The following is a 23,376-nucleotide window of genomic DNA, read 5'->3' on the forward strand; positions in this document are numbered from 1 at the left end:
TGGATGACAGAGGGTCAGAGGGATGTGATCTGGGTGCAGGTAGATGAGACTAGGCAGAAGGTACGTTTCTATACTCTAGTACTCCCACCTCTGATGGAAAGCTCACCGGCCCTCTATTTCCTGCTTTCTTCTTTGTGCGATTCTTAAACAGTGGAAAATATTGGTTATTCCCCAATCCTTTTGGACCTTGCCTGTGGTTAAAGAGGATAGAAAGATACCTGTCAACAATCTCTTCTAATAAGTCTGGGAAGAACCACCACGGTCTGGGGAATTACCCACCTTAAAATTCTGCAAGAGTCTCAACACTGCATATCAGCACACCCCAGAACTGCAGCATGCCTCTCCTTTACCTCGCTGTCTCCTTGAAAGCACCTCAACCTCCCTCACCACCAGCAGGTTTGGATCGGTCTTGCCTTTAGTCCGACTACACTTGTAATACCTGGCGCCTTTTACTGTTCTGTTGTTGTTGGAAACAGGAGGGCTGAGGGAATACATATTGAGTTCGCCAGCAGGTCTTCCCAACACTGAAACACATTATTTATATTAAGTATAAATGCAAGCAACCAAGAAAGGCCATCTGTGTGCATTGAGCAGTGCCAGAAAGCACACTGTCAGCAAAGGCAAGCTGTGTACACAGATGTCAGAATGTAATTCCACCCCTATGTTCAAAGTTAATTGATTAACAAAGTACACATATACATCACCAATTACAGTACTACCCTGAAATTATACAGGCATTCACTGTAAGTACAAACAAACAAGTAAATACAAGGTTCCTACATGTTGTGATGGTCAAAACATGGAGCAAACATCACAAACTCCTACAGCCCCCAATGACCCGGTCATTTCAGTCTCTGAGGCCGACGTGAGAAGGTGAGCCCACGGAAAGCATCGGGCCCAGATGGTAAAGACCTGTGCTGATCAACTGGCTGGAGTGTTCACTGAGATCTCTAACCTCTTGCTTAGGCAGTCTGAGGTACCCACCTTCTCCAAGCAGGTTTCAATTACACCGAGGCCTAAGAAGAACGTGGTAACCTGCCAGTAGCACTTTCATCGACAGTGATGGAGTGTTTTCAGAGGTTGATGATGAAACATATCAACTCCCACCGGAGAAGCGATTTTCACCCACTTCAGTTTGCCCACCAGCACAACAGGTCCACAGCAGACACCATTTCACTGGCTCTTCACTCAATCCAGCAAAATCTGGACAGCAAAGGTACATATATCAGGATGCTCTTAATCAACTACAGCTCAGCATTCAAACCATCATCCCCTCTAAACTAATCAATAAGCTTCAAGACCCTGGCCTCAATACCTTCTTATAGAATTGCATCCTCGATTGGCTCACTTGTAGATCCCAGCCAGTTCGGATTGGCAAAGACATCTCCTCCACAATTTCCATCAGCACGGGTGCACCACAGGCTGTGTGTGTAGCCCCCTGCTCTACTCACTTTACACTTAAGACTGTGAGGCTAAGCGCAGTCCCAACACCACATTCAAGTTTGCAGACAACACCGTTGTTGTAGGCCATATCAAAGGTAGTGATGAATCAGGGAGATTGAAAATCTGGCTGAATGGAGCCACAACATCCTGAATGTCAGCAAGACCAAGGAGATGGTTATTGACTTCAGGAGGAGGAAACTGGAGTTCATAAGCCACTGCTCATCTGGGGGCTCACAGGTGAAGAACATTAAATTCCTCAGTGTCATCATTTTGGACGACCTGTCCTGGACCCCAGCAGATAACTGCAATTATGAGGAAAACGAGGCAGCACCTCTACTTAGAAGTTTATGACAATTTAACATGGCATCTAAAACTTTGACAGACTTCTGTAGATAAATGCTAGAGAGTATATTGACTGGCTTTCTCAAAGCCTGGTATGAAACACCAATGGCCTTGAATGCAAAATCCAACAAAAAGTAGTGGATACAAACCAGTCCATCACAGATAAAGCCCTCCCCCCCCCCCCCCCACCACCACCACTGAGCAAATCTCCACAGGAAAAAGCATCCATCATCCGGTACCCCCACCACCCAGGTCCTGCTCCCTTCTCACTGCTGCCATCAGGCATAAGGTACAGGAGTCTCAGGACTCACACCACCAGGTTCAGAAACAACTATTACCCCTCAACCATCAGGCTCTTGAACCAAAGAGGATAACTTCACTCAACTTCAATTGCTCCAACACTGAACTGTTCCCACAACCTATGGATTTGCCTTCAAGGACTCCACCACATGCTCTCAATATTTATTGTCTATTTATTGATTATTATTCTCTTTTTTCTTTAGTATATGAACAGTTTTTGTCTCTTGCACTCTGGTTGTCGACTCTATTGGGTGCAGTCCTACACTGATCATATTGTGGTTATTGGGCTTTTTGACAATGTCCACAAGAAAACGAATCTCACGGTTGTATAGGCTGACACATATATCCCTTGATAATAAATTTGCTTTGAAATAGCATCAATGAAAAGCCACGCTCAAAATGGACAAAGAACCAAGTCAACAAACTGTGCAAATGCAAAAAGAAAAAAAACAAAACATCTAGATGGGCCGAAGGGCCTGTTTCTGTGCTGTACTTTTCTATGACTCTATAATAACAAATAAGCAGTAGTCAGCGAGCCCACAGGTTGTGGGAACAGTTCAGTGTTGGGGTGAGTGAAGTTATCCCGACTGGTTCAAGAGCCTGATGGTTGGGGCATCGGGTAGGCGCGCTGTGATTGCCGCTTTATCACCGGGGGCAATGCTGTCATGTAGTGCGGTGGCTGTTACAGTTCGGGATTAGGACCGGATGTTCGGGCGACTGGCGGAGACGACCGGAATCGGCGCATCCGGGGCGGGACATGCCGATAGTCACTGCTGCAGTTGCCAGCTGCCCTTTCGGACTCCAACCATGCTGCTGGGCAAAGTGGCTCTGGTGACGGCCTCAAGCCAGGGAATCGGGCTGGCGTTGGCCCGGCGCCTGGCGCAGGACGGTGCTCATGTGATGATCAGCAGCCGCAAGGGCAAGAACGTGGAGGAGGCCGTGTCGCGGCTGCAGGCCGAGGGTCTGTCCGTCTCGGGTACCGTCTGCCACGTCGGTAAGGGCGCCGACCGGGAGTCGCTGGTGGCCGAGACGGTCAGCCGGTTCGGGGGCGTCGACATCCTGGTGTCCAATGCTGCCGTCAACCCCTTCATTGGCCGCACCTTGGACTGCCCGGAGAGTGCCTGGGACAAGATCCTGGACATCAATGTTAAATCGGCCGCCCTGCTGGCACAGCTGGTGGTGCCCCACATGGAGAGGCGAGGAGGTGGCTCTATCGTGCTGGTCAGCTCCGTGGTCGGTTACCGGCCCTTCCCGTTGCTAGGCCCCTACTCAGTCAGCAAGACGGCTCCACTGGCCCTGACCAAGGTGCTGGCCACCGAACTGGCCCCACTCAACATCAGGGTCAACGGCCTGGCTCCCGGCATCATCAAGACCCGCTTCAGCGCGGCCCTGTGGGAGGACAAAGGCCCGCGGAAGGCGGCCTTGGAGATGATTGACATGCGGCGTCTGGGAGAGGCCGAACACTGCGCCGGGGCTGTCTCTTTCCTCTGCTCGCCTGATGCCTCCTACATCACGGGGGAGACCATTAGCGTGAGCGGCGGCATTCAGTGTCGGCTCTGAGGTCGCTAACACTGCGCCCCCCAAATGCTCGGACACCTCCCTTCTGATCTTCCACTGCCGGGCCCCTGCACCACCCACACCACAACGGGCCCCGAGTCGCTCTTCAGGATTTGGTACCATTTCCCACACAGTCAATGCTTCAAGAAGGATTAGGCCACCAGGCCTCTTAAACCTCACCCTGTTATGCAAGAATTGAAAATACACGTGGACTAAGATGTTAACTGTCCTATGCTATCACCAGTGGGATCTTCAGTTGATTTGCCACCTGTCTTCAGGAGTTTCCGCCGGCTTGTGATCAAGACTCCCTCGAGGTGGTGGGCCGGTTGTGCTAAAGCACAACCTCCCACTGGTAAGCTTAAAAACTTGGCATCTGCATCTATCAGAGTTGGTGGTCACTTCCATCCAACAGGTAGTCTGCTCTTCAGGTGTCAGTGCAACTACTGAAGGGTTTGCAAAAGATGGATACACTGTCTGACTATCCGCCCCTCTGAACGTACTTGGTCCACACCCATGCTGATCCTGCCTCTGCTTACTTATTAAAATGTCCAATATTTACACAGCTTTTTGTCTTTTGTGCTCCGGTTGTCTGCTTTATTGGATGCAGTCTTTCATTGATTCTATTATATTTATCGTATTTCCTGACTATGCCTAGCAAACAAATCTCATACTTGTACATGATGGCACATAAGTACTTTGCTGATAAAGTTACTTTGAATTTGAAGATAAAATCAATGAAAAACAACACACAACAAGACTGGGAAAGAAACAGAAGTCAACAACTTGCAAATACAAAAGAAAGAAAACATAGCAATAATAACAATAAGCAATAGATAAGTAGGTTGTAGAGTCCTTGAAGGTGAGTCCACAAGTTGTGGGAACAGTTCACTATTGGGGTGAGTGAAGTTATACCGACTGGTTCAGGAGCCTGATGGTTGAGGGATTACTCTTCCTGAATTTGCTAGTGTGGGCCCTAAGCCTCCTGTACCTTTTCCTGATGCAAAAAAGAGAGTGTGGCCTGGGTGGTGGTGGTCTTTGATGATGGATGTGTTGGCTCTCAGCTTTTGATTCTACCCACCTGGGCAAGTGAAGCTGTCACCTGATCAGTGGGCATATTTATCGTGTTCCAGCTCGGCCTTTGGCACGGGTGGAGATGAAGCCATGTGAAGTGCTGATTCGTTGACAGAATATTCTGTAGATACTGGAAATCCAGAGAACACACACAAAATGCTGGAGGAATTCAGCAAGTCAGTCAGCATCCATGTAGATGAAGGGTCCCCACCCAAAATGGCGACTGTTTACAGCTCCATAGATGCTGCCTGACTTACTGAGGTCCACCAGCTCCAACATTTTGTCCATGCTGTATGTGAAACAGTGCAAGTCGGGACTGGGAATCTGATGTGTCATTGGTGGTGATCTGTTCATACGATGTGGTCAACAGCTGCAGTAGTCCAACTTCAGAACAGTGCGGGACGCTTTGTCCTTGCTGCCTCTGTATTGAGATTTGGTAGGGCATGCAATATGGTCAGACACTTTTTCGGTGGGGCCGGGGTAGTCCTAATTCCCGCTTTACCATTTGTGCAATGTCGGTTGGACGCTGTTACAGTTCAGGATTGGGAAGACATGCAATTAGATTATGGAAAGCAGGGGCTAGAGGAAACATAGAAAATAGGTGCAGGAGTAGGCCATTCGGCCCTTCGAGCCTGCACTGCCATTCAGTATGATCATGGCTGATCATCCAACTCAGAACCCTGTACCGGCCTTCCCTCCATACCCCCTGATCCCTTTAGCCACAAGGGCCATATCTAACTCCCTCTTAAATATAGCCAATAAACTGGCCTCAACTGTTTCCTGTGGCAGAGAATTCCACAGATTCACCACTCTCTGTGTGAAGAAGTTTTTCCTAATCTTGGTCCTAAAAGGCTTCCCCTTTATCCTCAAACTGTGACCCCTCGTTCTGGACTTCCCCAACATCGGGAACCATCTTCCTGCATCTAGCCTGTCCAATCCCTTTAGGATTTTATACATTTCAATCAGATCCCCCCTCAATCTTCTAAATTCCAACGAGTATAAGCCTAGTTCATCCAGTCTTTCATCATATGAAAGTCCTGCCATCCCAGGAATCAATCTGGTGAACCTTCTTTGTACTCCCTCTATGGCAAGAATGTCTTTCCTCAGATTAGGGGACCAAAACTGCACACAATGCTCCAGGTGTGGTCTCAGCAAGGCCTTGTACAACTGCAGTAGTACCTCCCTGCTCCTGTACTGGAATCCTCTTGCTATAAATGCCAGCATACCATTCGCCTTTTTCACCGCCTGCTGTACCTGCATGCCCACTTTCAATGACTGGTGTATAATGACACCGAGGTCTCGTTGCACCTCCCCTTTTCCTAATCAGCCACCATTCAGATAATAATCTATTTTCCTGTTTTTGCCACCAAAGTGGATAACTTCACATTTATCCACATTAAATTGCATCTGCCATGAATTTGCCCACTCACCTAACCTATCCAAGTCACCCTGCATCCTCTTAGCATCCTCCTCACAGCTAACACTGCCGCCCAGCTTCGTGTCATCCGCAAACTTGGAGATGCTGCATTTAATTCCCTTATCCAAGTCATTAATATATATTGTAAACAACTAGGGTCCCAGCACTGAGCCTTGCGGTACCCCACTAGTCACTGCCTGCCATTCTGAAAAGGCTATATAATTTTTTTCTGAGTCTTTTATCTGGACAGTATGCAGGTGAGTGTCAGTCAGGTATATGAGATAGAGAATGGGACCCAACAAGGCAGTATTTGTAGCCTTTTGTTTAATAGTATGATTAATAATATTTTTTCTGAGATGGGTCAATCATTTTTTGCAGATGATGGAGCTTTATGGATTAGAGGTAGAAATTTCAATTTAACTGTATATAGGATGCAATTAGTGATTAATGAGGTCAAAACATTGGGCAAATAGATCAGGATTTAAGCTTCCAGTGGCTAAAATGCGAATTATGTGTGATACAATGAGGGTCATAGCCCTGCATTTAATATGAAATTATACGGTCAAACTCGCGAAGAAGTGTCCATGGTAAGATTTCTTAGCATGTGGATGAGTAATCTGACATGGAAGCCCCATATCAGTAAAATAATTGATAAATTATTAAATATACTGAGGTGTCTTTGTGGGTATTCTTGGGGTGCTGCACGAAAATCTTTGTTGACCATTTGTATTTGGTTAATTAGATCGGTACTTGATTATGGCTGTGTGGCTCATGGATCAGCTTCATCTTCAAATTTAAAATGTTTGGATGTGATACCAGCTCAGGCTTTAAGACTGTGTTGTGGTGCAATAAAGACATCTCCTGTTTTAGCGTTACTGGTTGAAATGGGACAATTACCCTTACAGTCGCAGAGGATGAAGTTGTTAACGTACTGGGTTAATTTGAGGGGCAAAGAAGTAAACATTCTGTTAAAAGTGTGTTGGAGGACCGTTGGCAACTTCACAAGGATAGTGTTTTTAGTTTTGGGTGGCTGGGTTCTTATGGTGCTGGGAATATGGGTTTGCTGGATAATGCAATATATACCACTGTAGGTTTCTCAGTAACCCCACCTTGGTTCATTCCAATAAATTTAGTTGATTTTGGATTGCATGTTTTAGTGAAGTCTCAGGATTCTGATATATCTGAGAGTCTGTTGGTTCATCAGGAAGTTGACCTTTAAGTTGGACTGACAACAGTCATTAAAAGTCAGGAGAAGCAGCAAAGGATGTTCGGGCAAGTGGCAGAAAAGATTGGTCTCAGCGTGTCCAAGGTGGGACATGCTGCTCATCTGTTGCCGCAGGGGCAACTGCGCGACTTCCAGTCGGCTTTTCGAACTCGAACTATGCTGCTGGGGAAGGTGGTTCTGGTGACGGCGTCCAGCCAGGGAATCAGGCTAGCGGTGGCACAGCCCCTAGCCCAGAACAGTACATACATGATGATCAGCAGCCACAAGGGCAAGAACGCAGAGGAGGTCGCGCCGCGGCAGCAGACTGACGTTCATCGGTACCATCTGCCACATAGATCAGGGCGCAGACCAGGAGTCGCCACTTCGGGGGCGTTGACATCCTGGTGTTCAACGCCAATCCGTTGACCGTTCTTTGCCCAATTGTCTGGAACAAGATCCTGGACATCAAAGTCAGTCAAACCACAGACGAGAGAAAATCTGCAGATGCTGGAAATCTGAGCAACAAGTCAGCCGCCCCGCTGGCACAGCTGGTGATGTCCCAAATGGAGGGGCCAGGGGGTGGCTCCATCACCTTGGTCAGCTCCATGGCAAGTTACCGGGCCATCCCGATGATAGGTCCCTATTCGGTCAGCAGGACAGCTCTGCCGGTCCTGACCAAGGGACTAGCCATCAAAATGCCCCTCTCAATATCAGGGTCAACTGCCTGGCCTCCGGCATCATCGAGACCCACGTCAGTGCGTACGAGATGGAGGAGGAGGACCACCAGCAGGTGGCCATGGAGCTGATCGATATGTGGTGCCTTGGAGAGGCAGTGGAGTGCGCCGGTGTCATAATCCTTCCTCTGCTCGCCTGACGCATCCTGCGTCACCGGGGAGACAATTAACGTGAGCGGCAGTACTCAGTGTCGGCTCTGAGATCGCTGCCCCTGCCCATTGCTTGAACACTTCTCTCTTCTGATCATCCACCGCCGGAACCCCTACCCTCCTACCACAACGGGACACGAGATGCTCTTCAGGACCTGGATTTGTCCCTCGCAGCACTGGTAGCACAGCAGTCAGTGTGTGACTGTTGCGTACGAGAACACAGTAGCATGAGACCACCGAGCCCCTTCAACCTCTCCCTGCCATTGCTCTGACCTGGCATCACAGCTTCTCAGCGTGTTCCCCAGTGCCCTCAGATTTTTCTCCCTCTCAACTCTTCCAGTGATCGTCCACTCTTCTGTCGAGAAGTCTGGAGATCCACCACTCTTCACTAGGCACGGCTTTAAAACTTCTCCATTTACCCCACCCCCTACTCTTGCAGCTTTGATCTCTTTGCTCTCTCCACGTTACAACTCAATCAGACCACAGCAAAGCAACAGTGGCCTCCTTGTGACACCAGTCTTCTGGGTAAAAAGATCGACGGAAACTATCCGGACCACAAGTACAATCCAAGAGTGGTATCAAGGTAACCAATAAATATCAAGTGGTATTTATTATCCAGAATAACTTTGATCAACAGTGAAAAGTGATTCATGATATACATACACATCAGAGCTGTCCTCCTTCAAATAACGGGATTTCCCTTCCTGCCCTCACCCCCATCTCTTCCAATTCCTGAACATCTGCACTCACCCTACCATCCAGCCACCTTGATATTGATAGAGTTCCTCATGTCCTTACCGACCACCACATGCGCCTCATCGTCCTCCACAACATCCAAAGGGAACCTACCTCTAAACATACCTGTACTTCTCCCCGCTCTCCACTTTCTGCAGGGAATGCTGTCTCCATGATCCCACTGTCCATTTGTCCCTCCCCACTAATCATCTATCATATCCCAGCAAGCAGCCTCCGTGCCACACCTGCACATTCACCTCCTCCCTCACCTCCATTCAGGGCCCCAAATAGTCAGTTCAGGTGAGGCAACACATCACCTGCGAATCTGCTGAGGTTGTCTACACTTCCCTGGTCGCCCCAAATTTCTTATGCGGCCTCCTCTACATTGATGAGTCCCGCCATAAACTGGGGGACCATTTCATCCAGCACCTCTGCTCCATACACCAAATGCAGAAATTCCCAGTGGTCAAACATTTTAATTTTAAATTCATTCTTGTTCCGTCATGTCAGTTGTTACGCCTACTCTGGTGCCAAGATGAGGCCAGTCTTAGGGTGCAGGAGGAGCACCTTATGTTCTGTCTGGGTGGCCTCCAATAGCGATATTTCATTCAGGTTAAGAAAAACATTCCCTCCCCTCCCCCTTCTTTAATTCCCCACTCGGGCCCTTTACCTCTTCTCACCTGCCTATCACATCTCCTTTGGCTCAGCTTGTAAGTGCAATTACGCAGAAAGCACAGTAGCTCCTATATTTTTTTTTGAAATTTTCAAAGATTTACCATGGCATCTAAAACTTTGACAAAGTTCTATCGATGTGTGGTGAAGAGTATACTAACTGGCTGCAGCACAGTCTAATGTGGAAAGACGAATGCCCTTGAATGGAAAATCCCACATGAACTGTAGAATATGGTCCAGTCCATCACAGGTAAAGCCCTTCCCACCAATGAGCACCACTACTCGAAGCATTGGCACAGGAAAGCAGCATCCATCATCAGGGATTGCCACCACCCAGACCTTGCTCTCCTCTCGCTGCTGCCATCAGGAGGAAGGTACAGGAGCCTCACCACCTGGTTCAGCAACTGTTATTAACCCTCAACCTTCAGGTTTTGAACCACAGGGGATAAGTTCACGAAACTTCATTTGGCCATCACTGAACTGTTCCACAACCTATGGACTCACTTTCAAGAACTCTTCATCTTAGGTTCTCAATATTTATTGTTCGTTTATTTGTTATTTATTCATTATCATTTCCTTTTTTCTTCAGTATTTGCACAGATTTTTGTCTTTTGTACTGTGGTTGTCTGCTCTGTTGCGTGCAGTCTTTCATTGTTTCTATTAAGCTGTTATATCGTTAAATGTGCCCTCAAGCAAACGTATGTCAGCGTTGTCTATCATGACAGATATGTACGTTGCTAATACATTTACTTTGAGTGTGTACATAAAAGAATCAATGCAAAACAACACACAGGAATCGTTATAGAAAAGATGCTGGCATGGATAGCGGAATGGCTGACAGGCAGGAGGCAGCGAGTGGGAAGTAAGGGGCCTTTTCTGGTTGGCTACCAGTGACTCAGGGGTTTGACTTGGGAGCACTACTGTCCACATTGTTTCTCATTGATACGGATAATGGCTCTGTGGCAAAGTTTGATATGAAGATAGGTGGAGGGGTAGGTAGTGCTGAGGAAGCAATGCGATTGCAGCAGGACTTAGACAAATTGGAAGAATGGACAAAAAAGCAGAAAAATCTGGAATCTAGTGTTGGGAAATGTGTGATAATTCACTTTGGTAAAAGGAACAACAGCGCGGACTATTATCTAAATGGGAAGAAGTTTCAAACATCGGAGCTGCAAAGGGACTTGGGCGTCCTCGTGCAAGATTCCCAGAAGGTGATTTACAGGTTGAGTCTGTGGTGAAGAAGGCAAGTGCAATGTTGGGAATTATTTCAAGGGGAATAGAATATAAAATCCAGGAGATAATGCTCCTTTAATTTATAACATACTAGTCAGGCCACACAAGGAGTATTGTCAACAGTTTTAGCCCTATATCTCAGAAAGGTTGTGTCATCATTGGAGAGAGTCCAGAGGAGGTTTACGAGGATGATTCCAAGAATGGGGGCGTTGACATATGAGGAGGGTTTGACAGCTTTGGGCCTGGAATCACTAGATCTTAGAAGAATGTGTGGGGGTTTCATTAAAAACTTAACGAATGTTGAAAGGACTGGATAGGGTAGATGTGGAGAGGATGTTTCCTATGATGGGGGTATCCAGAACATGAGAGCACAGCCTCAAAATTGAAGGGGCGATCTTTTAGAACAGAGGAAGGGAGGATTTCTTTTGGACAGAGCGTAGTGAATCTGCGGAATGCTCTGCCACAGACTGCAGTGAAGTTCAAGTCCATGGGTATACTTAAGGGAAAAGTCGTTCATAAAAACATAGAAAACCCACAGCACAATACAGGCCCTTCAGCCCACAAACCCGTGCCAAACATGTCCTCACCTGGGAAATTACCTAGGGTTACCCATAGCCCTCTATTTTTCTAAGCTCCGTGTACATAGAAACATAGAAAATAGTGCAGGAGTAGGCCATTCGGCCCTTCGAGCTTGCACCGCCATTTATTATGATCATGGCTGATCATCCAACTCAGAACACCGCCCCAGCCTTCCCTCCATACCCCCGACCCCCGTAGCCACAAGGGCCATATCTAACTCCCTCTTAAATATAGCCAATGAACTGGCCTCAACTGTTTCCTGTGGCAGAGAATTCCACAGATTCACCACTCTCTGTGTGAAGAAGTTTTTCCTAATCTCGGTCCTAAAAGGCTTCCCCTCTATCCTCAAACTGTGACCCCTCGTTCTGGACTTCCCCAACATCAGGAACAATCTTCCTGCATCTAGCCTGTCCAATCCCTTTAGGATCTTATACGTTTCAATCAGATCCCCCCTCAATCTTCTAAATTCCAACGAGTACAAGCCCAGTTCATCCAGTCTTTCTTCATATGAAAGTCCTGCCATCCCAGGAATCAATCTGGTGAACCTTCTCTGTACTCCCTCTATGGCAAGGATGTCTTTCCTCAGATTAGGGGACCAAAACTGCACACAATACTCCAGGTGTGGTCTCACCAAGGCCTTGTACAACTGCAGTAGTACCTCCCTGCTCCAGTACTCAAATCCTCTCGCTATAAATGCCAGCATACCATTCGCCTTTTTCACCGCCTGCTGTACCTGCATGCCCACTTTCAATGACTGGTGTATAATGACACCCAGGTCTCGTTGCAACTCCCCTTTTCCTAATCGGCCACCATTCAGATAATAATCTGTTTTCCTATTTTTGCCACCAAAGTGGATAACTTCACATTTATCCACATTAAATTGCATCTGCCATGAATTTGCCCACTCACCCAACCTATCCAAGTCACCCTGCATCCTCTTAGCATCCTCCTCACAGCTAACACTGCCACCCAGCTTCGTGTCATCCGCAAACTTGGAGATGCTGCATTTAATTCCCTCATCCAAGTCATTAATATATATTGTAAACAACTGGGGTCCCAGCACTGAGCCTTGCGGTACCCCACTAGTCACCGCCTGCCATTCTGAAAAGGTCCCGTTTATTCCCACTCTTTGCTTCCTGTCTGCTAACCAACTCTCCACCCACACCAATACCTTACCCCCAATACCATGTGCTTTAAGTTTGCACACTAATCTCCTGTGTGGGACCTTGTCAAAAGCCTTCTGAAAATCCAAATATACCACATCCACTGGTTCTCCCCTATCCACTCTACTAGTTACATCCTCAAAAAATTCTATGAGATTCGTCAGACATGATTTTCCTTTCACAAATCCATGCTGACTTTGTCCGATCATTTCACCGCTTTCCAAATGTGCTGTTATCACATCCTTGATAACTGACTCCAGCAGTTTCCCTACCACTGACGTTAGGCTAACCGGTCTATAATTCCCCAGCTTCTCTCTCCCTCCTTTTTTAAAAAGTGGAGTTACATTAGCCACCCTCCAATCCTCAGGAACTAGTCCAGAATCTAACGAGTTTTGAAAAATTATCACTAATGCATCCACTATTTCTTGGGCTACTTCCTTAAGCACCCTGGGATGCAGACCATCTGGCCCTGGGGATTTATCTGCCTTCAATCCCTTCAATTTACCTAACACCACTTCCCTACTAACATGTATTTCGCTCAGTTCCTCCATCTCACTGGACCCTCTGTCCCCTACTATTTCTGGAAGATTATTTATGTCCTCCTTAGTGAAGACAGAACCAAAGTAATTATTCAATTGGTCTGCCATGTCCTTGCTCCCCATAATCAATTCACCTATCCAGGAGCCTCTAAAAAGACCCTACTGTATCCGCCAACATAAAATAATCTGCAGATGCTGTAAAAGATCAAAGCAACACTTTCAGTACGCTGGATGAACTCAGCAGGTCGGGCAGCATCAGTTAGAAATGATGAGTCAACGTTTCGGGCCAGAACCCTTCGTCAGGACTGAAGAATGAAAGATGGGGAAGGATTTGAAGAATGCTTGTAGCTTCAGTTGATCGACCAGTAATTTGAAAGACAAAGGGGTGGGGGAGGGGAAGCAATGACGTCATAGCCCTGAAAACGATGGGTAGTAGAAGGAGGTGGAACCATGAGGGAGCTGGGGGAGGGGGTAGAGTGAAATAGGGATAGAGGAAGGGAGGGGGAGGGAATTACCAGAGGTTGGAGAATTCTGTGTTCATACCAAGGGGCTGGAGACTACCTAGACGGTATATGAGGTGTTGCTCCTCCAACCTGAGTTTAGCCTCATCATGGCAGTAGAGGAGGCCAAGTGTGGACATACCTGAATGGGAATGGGAAGCAGAGTTGAAGTGGATGGCTACCGGGAGATCCTGTCTATTGTGGCGGATGGAGCGGAGGTGCTCGATGAAGCGGTCCCCCAATCTGCGTCGGGTTTCACCGATGCAGAGGAGGCCACACCGGGAGCACCAGATGCAATAGATGACCCCAACAGAGCCACAAGTGAAGTGTTGTCTCACCTGGAAGGGCTGTTTGGGGCCCTGAATGTTTGCAAGAGATGAGGTGTAGGGACTGGTGTAGCATTTACGCTTACAGGGCTAAGTGCCGGGTGGGAGATCAGTGGTGATGGACATGTGGATAAGGGAGTCGCGGAGGAAAGCAGAGAGGGGTGGAGAGGGAAAGATGTGCTTAGTGGTGGGGTCATGTTGAAGGTGGCGGAAGTTGCAGAGGATAATGTGCTGGATCCGGAGACTGGTGGGGTGGTAGGTGAGGACAAGGGGAACTCTGTCCCTGTTGTGGTGGCGGGAAGATGGGGTGAGGGCCGAAGTGCGGAAAATGGAGGAGATGCGGGTGAGGGCATCATTGATGATGGCAGAAGGGAAACCACGATCCTTAACGAAAGAGGACATTTGAGATGTCCTGGAATGGAAAACCTCATCCTGGGAGCAGATGCAGCAGAGACGGAGGAACTGGGAATAGGGAATGGCATTTTTGCATGTGGCAGGGTGGAAAGAGGTAGTTATGAGAGTCAGTGGGCCTGTAGAAGATGTCAGTGGACAGTCTGTCTCCAGAGATGGAGACCGAGACATCGAGAAAGGGGAGAGAGTGTCAGAGATAGACCAAGTGAATTTGAGGGCTGGGTGGAAGTTTGAAGTAAAGTTGATGAAATTGACGAGCTCAGCATGGGTGCAGGAAGCAGCACCAATGTAGTCGTCAATGTACCGAAGGAAAAGTTGGGGAGCAGTACCAGAATAGGTTTGGAGTACAGACTGTTCCACGTAACCAACGAAGAGGCAGGCGTAGCTGGGTCCCATGCGAGTTCCCATAGCTACACCCTTAGTCTGAAGAAAGTGGGAAGAGCTAAAAGAGAAGTTATTAAGTGTGAGAACCAGTTCTGCCAACCGGAGGAGGGTAGTGGTGGTGGGGAACTGGTGAGGTCTATTATCCAGGAAGTAGCGGAGGGCTTTGAGGCCTTCTTGATGGGGAATAGAGGTGTATAAGGATTGGACATCCATAGTAAAAATGTAGCGGTTGGTACCGGGGAATTGGAAGTTATTGAAGAGGTGGAGGGCATGGGATGTATCCCGGATGTGGGTGGGGAGGGACTGAACTATGGGTGACAAAATGGAGTCCAACCTGGAGTCCAAAGGTGATTCCATCTTTGAGGACGCTAACCATCCAGGACATGCCCTCTTCTCATCACTGCTGTCAGGGAGGAAATTGATCCAGGAACAGCTTCCTCCCCTCACGATCAGATTTCTGAATAGTCATGAACCCATGAATACGACCTATTTATTTTTTATGTCGCACTATTTAATTATTTTGTGATTTATAGTAATTTACACATGACTTTGTGTCTAGGCACAGTCAAACACCATCTCTAAATTCACTGCTGTGGCAGGCTATCAGATGGTGACGAGGAGGCGCACAGGAGTGAGAGGGATCAGCAGGTTGAGTGGTGTTGCAACAACAACCTTGTGCCCGATGTCAGTAAGACCAGGGAATTGATTCAGGAAGGGGACACACACCAGTCCTCACTGAGGGGTCGAAGGTAGGAAGGGTGAGCAGATTCAAGTTCCTGGTGTCAACTTCTCAAGAGGGTCTATCCTGGCCTACCATGCTGATGCAGTCATGAAGAAGGCACACCAAATGGCTATATTTCATTAGGAGTGTGAGAAGATTTAATATGTCACCAAAGACTCTAGCAAATTCCTACAGGAGAACTGTGGAGAGTCTCCTGACTGGTTGCATCACCGTCTGGTATGGAGAGAACACTGCACAGGATTGGAAGACGCTGCAGTGGTTTCTGAATTCAGCCAGCTCCATCACATCTTCAAAAGGCAGCATCCATCACAAAGGACACTTACCACTCACCTGGTCTCACCCATCAACTGCCCGTTTGTACTCCTCGCCCACCCCTTTTCTCATTGCTACCATCAAGGAGGAGGTACAGGAGCCTGAAGACACACACTCGACGTTTCAGGAACAGTTTCGTTCCCTCTGCCGTCAGGTTACTGAATGGTCCATGAACACCAACTCTCTTTTCTACACTATTTTACATTTTTCTAATTGATAATAATTGTTTGCCTTTGCACTGTACTGCTGCGCAAAACAACTGAGTTCATGTTATATCAGCGAGTGATAATAAACCCGACGCCGGCCCCCAAGGCCTGAGTCGACCTACTAGATAATAACTCTGATTCTGATTCCACTCATCTGGTCAATGGGCTGCAGTATGGAGATCAGCCAGTAGATGGCGTCAACGCCCACACAATGGCCGGCGGGTGCGAGTCAGTTAGGTTTAAGCGAAGCATTCTGGAAATGTGAAATTCTTTCAGATTTATACTCGATACCTCGCTCATTCGCAGTTTACAGAGAAATACAGCAAGGATATCGGCCCTTCGGGCCAGCCAGTCCCCAATGACCAGGGTACCCATCCAGATAATCCCAATTTCCCGCGCTTGGCACACGTCCCTCAAGACCCACTTATCCAAGTGTTTCTGAATGATACCGTTGTACCTGCCTCAGCCACTCCCTCCGGACTTCTGAACACCACGAACCCGTGAATTACACTTCATCATTCCTTTCTAGCACTGTTTCATTATTTTGCAATTCATAGTAATTTTACATCTTTGCACTCTACTGCTACCGCAAAACACCAAATTTCACGCTATTTAAGAGAGGGAAAATGAACCTGATTCCGGTCAATTAATCGATTGCGAGGAGTGCTGAGAGCATTATTGGGGTCTCTCTTCCAACAATCACAGATATTTCATTAGGAGTGCTGTGCACTCGGGGCCCTTAGCATTGTCAATGATCCCACCCATCCAGCACTCTCTTTGACCCTCGCCATCAGACAGGAGGTACCGTAGTATTAACACAAGAACTGTTAGGGTGGGAAACCGCTTCTTACCCCAGGCTGTTAGACTACTGATCTCCCTCCCGCCCACGTACAAATTTTATCATATGTTTTAATCACGTATGAAGCGCCGGGAGCGTTAACTTGAATCATATATGCGCCTTGTTATTGGTTAACTTATTTGTGGTAATGCTACTTCATGCGTTGTGTGTGTGGGTTATATGTACTGTGTTTTGCGCCTTGGTCCGGAGGAAGGTTGTTTCATTTGTCGATCTGCTTGTGTACGGTTGAATGACAAGAAACTGAACTTAAACTTGAGGTTAGTGTAACTCAAAGATGTAATTTTACAGTTCGACCAAGTTAACAAAAAGAACTTGGGCGAAAATAGCAATGCGAGAACGAGGCGTGGACAAGCGACAGAAACGCAGCAAAATATAGAAACTAACAAACGATATAAGCTGTTGAAAGTGGAATTAGTAGTTAGTATCTCTACCCTATTAACCGGAAATTCTGAGCGTGAAACCCTGGAGGAGAGACAGTAGCGATAAAAGATTTATTAAGCTACGGCTATGACGAGCACCAGCTATACGAGACGATATCGGTAGAGACTGGAGTCCAACATTTCTACCCTGTAATCGGAAATTACTTCTGTTAAATACCAGGGGATTTGGTGAGTTAAAACTTTTATTGTTCCGAGTGTATAACTTGTGTGTGAAATATGTTCAGTAATGTTGTAACTGAGATAGCAATGTGATATTGAGTTATTGTGAAATCGAAAATAGAATGCGTATAAGAATTTACAGATTGTAATCCTGTTGTATACTAACCAGGTTTTGTTTTTGCGTGAAGGCATTGTGAATTGACTTTCTGTGGACACCCACCATTTCATCCAACAAACCAAGAAGCAAGGTGGCAAGCCAACCAAGAGCGGAGAACCCGCGCGGAAAGTGTTTCAAAACGTAGCGGATTTAGTATGGTTGGATGTATAATTTTATTTCTCATTGGAGGGGTCTGAATTTGATTTTCTGGAAGTTCTGATTATTTTGAAAGGACTCTAATCAGTTGCTGAATGACATTTAGTTTGTTTAGAAGTTGTGATGTTGGAGAATTTGTTGTGAAAGGAAGTGGGGGGGTTGGTTTTGAATTTATAGATATACTGATCTGAAACTAAAACTGAAGTTTACTTAAAATAGGAATTCAATTAGTTTCCTAACTCAGTAGAGATAAATAAAAGGGCAAATGTTTGTCTGTAAAACTTTAAAGACTAGATCCAATTACTTAGAGAAATTGGAGTAATAAAGGTTATTCTAATGAATCTCACTGATTCTAACTAAAAAGGAATTTGGTTTTCATTGATATCAGAGATTTGGAATCTAAGCCACAATGTTGAAATTTTGAATTGTTCTTACTCATGTAAACATTTTGTATATATTGCTATTTTTATAAACAAAACTTACCTCCAGAAGTGTGTGTTTTCTTTTTCAATGTTTTTATTAATTTTCTACATAGGAGAATACAGAGTTCAAGAAAAAAGAAATATATCAAATACATTATACTGAATCGCACGTACAAACTCCTTACTCTATATTCATACAAACTGATTAATTCATAATATTGAAATATAGTAAATTTATTATATGGAAAAAAACTAACCCACTACCAAGACCGAAACTGATTAGTAAAGAAGAAAAAAGAAAAAAAGTATATTATTAGCCATCATCCGTGCTTCAATGGCAAATAATGGTTTGGAAAATAGTTCAAAAAAGGTCCCCACAATGTTTGAAAGTCTTGATTAGATTCAGAAATTGAACACCAAATTGTCTCTAAATTTAAACATGACATCACATCACGCAGCCATTGAACGAGACTGGGTGGGACCATATCTTTCCATTTAAGCAAGAGCACCCTCCTACCCATAAGAGAAATAAAAGCCAAAATGTGCAAACCAGATTTCTCCAAAATAATATCCTTTCCTCCAACATTACCAAATAAAGCGGTCAAAGGATTAGGCTTAAAGTTTATTTTAAAAAGTACCGAGAAGGTTTGAAATGCTTCTTTCCAATATTTTTCAAGACTCGGGCATGTCCAAAACATATGAATGAGTGAAGCTTCTCCATTATTACATTTATCACAATACGGAGATACATCTAAATAAAAACAAGACAACTTATCCCTGGTCATGTGGGCCCCATGGACCACTTTAAATTGTAGGAGGGAGTGGTGAGCATGTAACGATGAAGTGTTAACCAATTTAAAAATTTAATTCCAAGTTTCCTCAGAAATTGAAGTCTGTAAATCTTGTTCCCAAAGATTTTTAATTTTATCTAAAGGAACACTTCTCATTCTCAGCAACGTATTATAAATATTAGACATAGATCCATCATAAAAAGGTTTCAAATTAAAAATTACAGCTAGTAGATTCTTATCAGGACTTTTAGGAAATGTACATAATTGAGACAGAAAAAAGTCTCTTATTTGTAGGTATCGAGAAAAGTGAGTTTTGGGTAAGCCATAATTAGCTGACAGTTGCTCAAATGAAAGGAGACTTCTCTCCACAAACAAGTCCTGGAAGCATTCGTGACACTTCTCACACTCTTAAACTTTTCGATGACTTTAAGTTCCCTGGTCCCCACCGCTTTATTTTCACCATGGATGTCCAGTCCCTATATACTTCCATCCCCCATCAGGAAGGTCTCAAAGCTCCACGCTTCTTTTTGGATTCCAGACCTAATCAGTTCCCCTCTACCACCACTCTGCTCCATCTAGCGAAATTAGTCCTTACTCTTAATAATTTCTCCTTTGGCTCCTCCCACTTCCTCCAAACTAAAGGTGTAGCTATGGGCACCTGTATGGGTCCTAGCTATGCCTGTCTTTTTGCTGGCTTTGTGGAACAATCTATGTCCCAAACCTATTCTGGTATCTGTCCCCCACTTTTCCTTCGCTACATCAATGACTGCATTGGCGCTGCTTCCTGCACGCATGCTGAGCTCATTGACTTCATCAACTTTGCCTCCAACTTTCACCCTGCCCTCAAGTTTACCTGATCCATTTCCGACACCTCCCTCCCCTTTCTAGATCTTTCTGTCTCTGTCTCTGGAGATACCTTATCTACTGATGTCTACTATAAGACTACTGACTCTCACAGCTATCTGGACTATTCCTCTTCTCACCCTGTCTCTTGCAAAATTGCCATCCCCTTCTTGCAATTCCTCCGTCTCCACCGCATCTGCTCTCAGGATGAGGCTTTTCATTCCAGGACGAGGGAGATGCCCTAAATACGAGGGAGTCGGCTGGGGTGATATACAGCATCCGGTGCTCCCGATGTGGCCTTCTATACATTGGCAAGACCCGACGCAGACTGGGAGACCGCTTTGCTGAACACCTACACTCTGTCCGCCAGAGAAAGCAGGATCTCCCAGTGGCCACACATTTTAATTCCACATCCCATTCCCATTCTGACATGTCTATCCATGGCCTCCTCTACTGTAAAGATGAAGCCACACTCAGGTTGGAGGAACAACACCTTATATTTCATCTGGGTAGCCTCCAACCTGATGGCATGAACATTGACTTCTCTAACTTCCGCTGATGCCCCACCTCCACCTTGTACCCCATCCATTATTTATTTTTACACACACATTCTTTCCATCACTCTCCTTTTTCTCCCTCTGTCCCTCTGACTATACCCCTTGCCCATCCTCTAGGTTCCCCCACCCCCGTCTTTCTCCCCGGGACCCCTGTCCCATGATCCTCTCATATCCCCTTTGCCAATCACCTGTCCAGTTCTTGGCTCCATCCCTCCCCCTCCTGTCTTCTCCTATCATTTTGGATCTCCCCCCCCTCCCACTTTCAAATCTCTTACTAACTCTTCCTTCAGTTAATTCTGACGAAGGGTCTCGGCCTGAAACGTCGACTGCACCTCTTCCTAGAGATGCTGCCTGGCCTGCTGCGTTCACCAGCAACTTTGATGCGTGTTGCTTGAATTTCCAGCATCTGCAGAATTCCTCGTGTTTACCTGGAAGCATTTAATACCTAATCTATCCCATTCTTTAAAAGTCACATCTATCATAGTGATGGAGTGAAGGGATAGGTAAATAGGGGTATAGACTAAGAACAATGATTAACAATCACCTTGTAGGCACCTTAGTTTACTGTTTTGGACAGTCAAAAAGGAGCTTTACCCAGCAACCGGTGACGTAGTAGTCATTGTTCTCCAAAGATAGGCAAAGGTTCAAATCAGGAACTATCTGATCTTGCAGAAGCATCTCAAGGTATAGCTAAATATGGGAAGTATAGTGTAAGGGCTAGAATGTTCTGGAGAAAAGGGGAAGGGTCCAAGTGAGGAACTGATGGGCTAGCTTTGGCTTAAAATAATTATAACTGACTAACCAATGATTATTTTACATCTGATTGAATCTTAGCATGTGATTGAAATTATTCTAATATTATCTAAACTTGTAATCGTAAGATTTCCTGCTACCTGATCAATGTTATAAATTGTGGAGAACTGTGTAATTTGGGGGCAGTGTCTGGACTGGCTCTTTTGGGAGATCAGTCTGTAACTTTCCCCATAGCATGCTATGAGTAAAGAATAAAGGTTTGAAAAAAGAATTACGTGTGTTAGTGTATTTCTGGTACTATTGTCTTTGCATCGGTCGGTCCAGTACAACAATAGAAGATTTTAAAACATAATTAGAAAAAATGGGACTTGAAAGTGAGAATCTCAATAAGCCGAAGTATTTTCGGAATTGTACCCAAATGTTCATAGTATGTTTAACTACCAAATAGTCAGTTAACTTACTCAGGGATAAAGGAAGTGAGGATCCAAGAAGAGAAATAATAGAAAGTTTATTAACAGAGTTAGCTTCTAAAGAAACCTACATCGGACAATCCTCATAATTAATGTAATATAACCAAAATGTAAGATTACGTATATTAACTGCCCAATAATAAAACCTAAAGTTTGGTAAAGCTAGCCCTCCATTCTTTTTAGCTTTCTGAAGATGAATTTTGTTTAGTCTAGAACACTTATTTTTCCATATATAGGATGATATAATAGAATCAAGAGAATAAAAAAAAAGATTTAGGGATGAAAACAGGTAATGCCTGAAAAAGATAAATAAATTTAGGTAAAATATTCATTTTAATAGAATTAATTTGACTAATCAATGATAACGAAAGAGGCAACCAATTTGATAGTGTCCTTTTTACATAATTCAATAAGGTAAGAATTTTTTTTTTAAATAGGCACTTACAATTTTTAGTAATTGTTATACCTAAGTAAGTAAATTGGTTTCTTACAATCTTAAAAGGAAGGTTAGAATTAGTTGATATCCAATTATTCAAAGGAAAAAGTTCACTCTTATGTAAATTCAGTTAATAACCTGAGAACTGGCTAAAACAGGAGAGTAAAGAAAGCGCGCAGGATAACGAAGTCTCAACATTAGAAATAAAGAGCAATAGATCATCAGCATAGAGTGAAACTTTGCGGATAGTGCCTCTCCTTAAAATACCAGTGATATCATTGGATTCTCAAAAGGCTATGGCTAAGGGTTCTAAGGCCAGATCAAAAAGCAAAGGACTCAGCGGACAGCCTTGTCTGGTGCCACCTTGAAGCTTAAATGGTTTGGAGTTCTGAGAATTAGTAATAACCCTAGCGAGGGAGCTAAATAAAGTAATTTAATCCATTGAATGAAATCAAGTCCAAAATTGAATTTTTCTAAAATTTTAAATAAATAATTCCATTCAACTCTGTCAAAAGCCTTCTCGGCGTCTAGGGATACCACACATTCCGATATCTCCTTAGAAGGAGAATAGATAACATTTAATAAATGACGAATATTAAAATGAGAATATCGATTTTTCATAAATCCAGTCTGATTATCAGAAGTGACAGATGGTAAAATATTTTCAATTCTACGAGCCAAAACTTTAGATAGAATCTTAGTATCAACATTAAGTAAAGAAATTGGTCCATAGGAACAGCATTCAATTGGATCCTTCTTCTTTTTGAGGATAAGCAAAATGGAAGCCTCATAGAAAAATTGAGGCAACCTGCACAACTGAAATGAATATGAAAAAAACTGAACATAAATGAGGTATAAGCAGTGAGGAAAAGGTCTTATAAAACTCTCCAGAAAATCCAGCTGGACCCGGAGCTTTCCTCGAGTGCAATGAGTGCACAGCCTCGACAATTTCCTCATAAGGAAATAGGTTGTTCCAACTGCTTTCTGTTGTCAACAGAGATTGTGGGAATGTTTAATTGGTTTAAAAAATTGTTCATTACAGTGTTATCCTTAGGAGAGCCAGAGCTATAAAGTCCAGAATAAAATTCTCTAAAAGTATCATTTATTTCTAAATGGTCAATTGTCCTATCACTGTTAGCTTCACATATTTCTTTAATCTGCTGCTTAGCTATAAAGGTTTTAATTTGATTAGCCAATAATTTACCTATTTTGTCTCCATGAATATAAAATTGACTTTTGTCTTTTAGGAGTTGAGTTTCAATTGGATAAGTTAAAAGGAGATCATATTTAGTTTTAATTTCAACACGCCTTTT

General features: G+C 44.8%; 1 protein-coding gene and 1 pseudogene across 1 annotated transcript; both read left to right on the top strand.

The window, feature by feature from the left end:
* Positions 1 to 2,824: 2,824 nt before the first annotated feature.
* LOC140202292 (dehydrogenase/reductase SDR family member 4-like) lies at positions 2,825 to 4,196 on the top strand. The gene has a single exon (XM_072267188.1). The coding sequence runs from the start codon at positions 2,893 to 2,895 to the stop codon at positions 3,643 to 3,645; it is 753 nt and encodes a 250-aa protein (XP_072123289.1). The 5' UTR covers positions 2,825 to 2,892; the 3' UTR covers positions 3,646 to 4,196.
* Positions 4,197 to 7,394: 3,198 nt separating this feature from the next.
* LOC140202046 (dehydrogenase/reductase SDR family member 4 pseudogene) lies at positions 7,395 to 8,269 on the top strand (annotated as a pseudogene).
* Positions 8,270 to 23,376: the final 15,107 nt, after the last annotated feature.

Source organism: Mobula birostris, chromosome 8, assembly GCF_030028105.1.
Source record: "Mobula birostris isolate sMobBir1 chromosome 8, sMobBir1.hap1, whole genome shotgun sequence".
In the NCBI taxonomy this organism is placed as follows: domain Eukaryota; kingdom Metazoa; phylum Chordata; class Chondrichthyes; order Myliobatiformes; family Myliobatidae; genus Mobula; species Mobula birostris.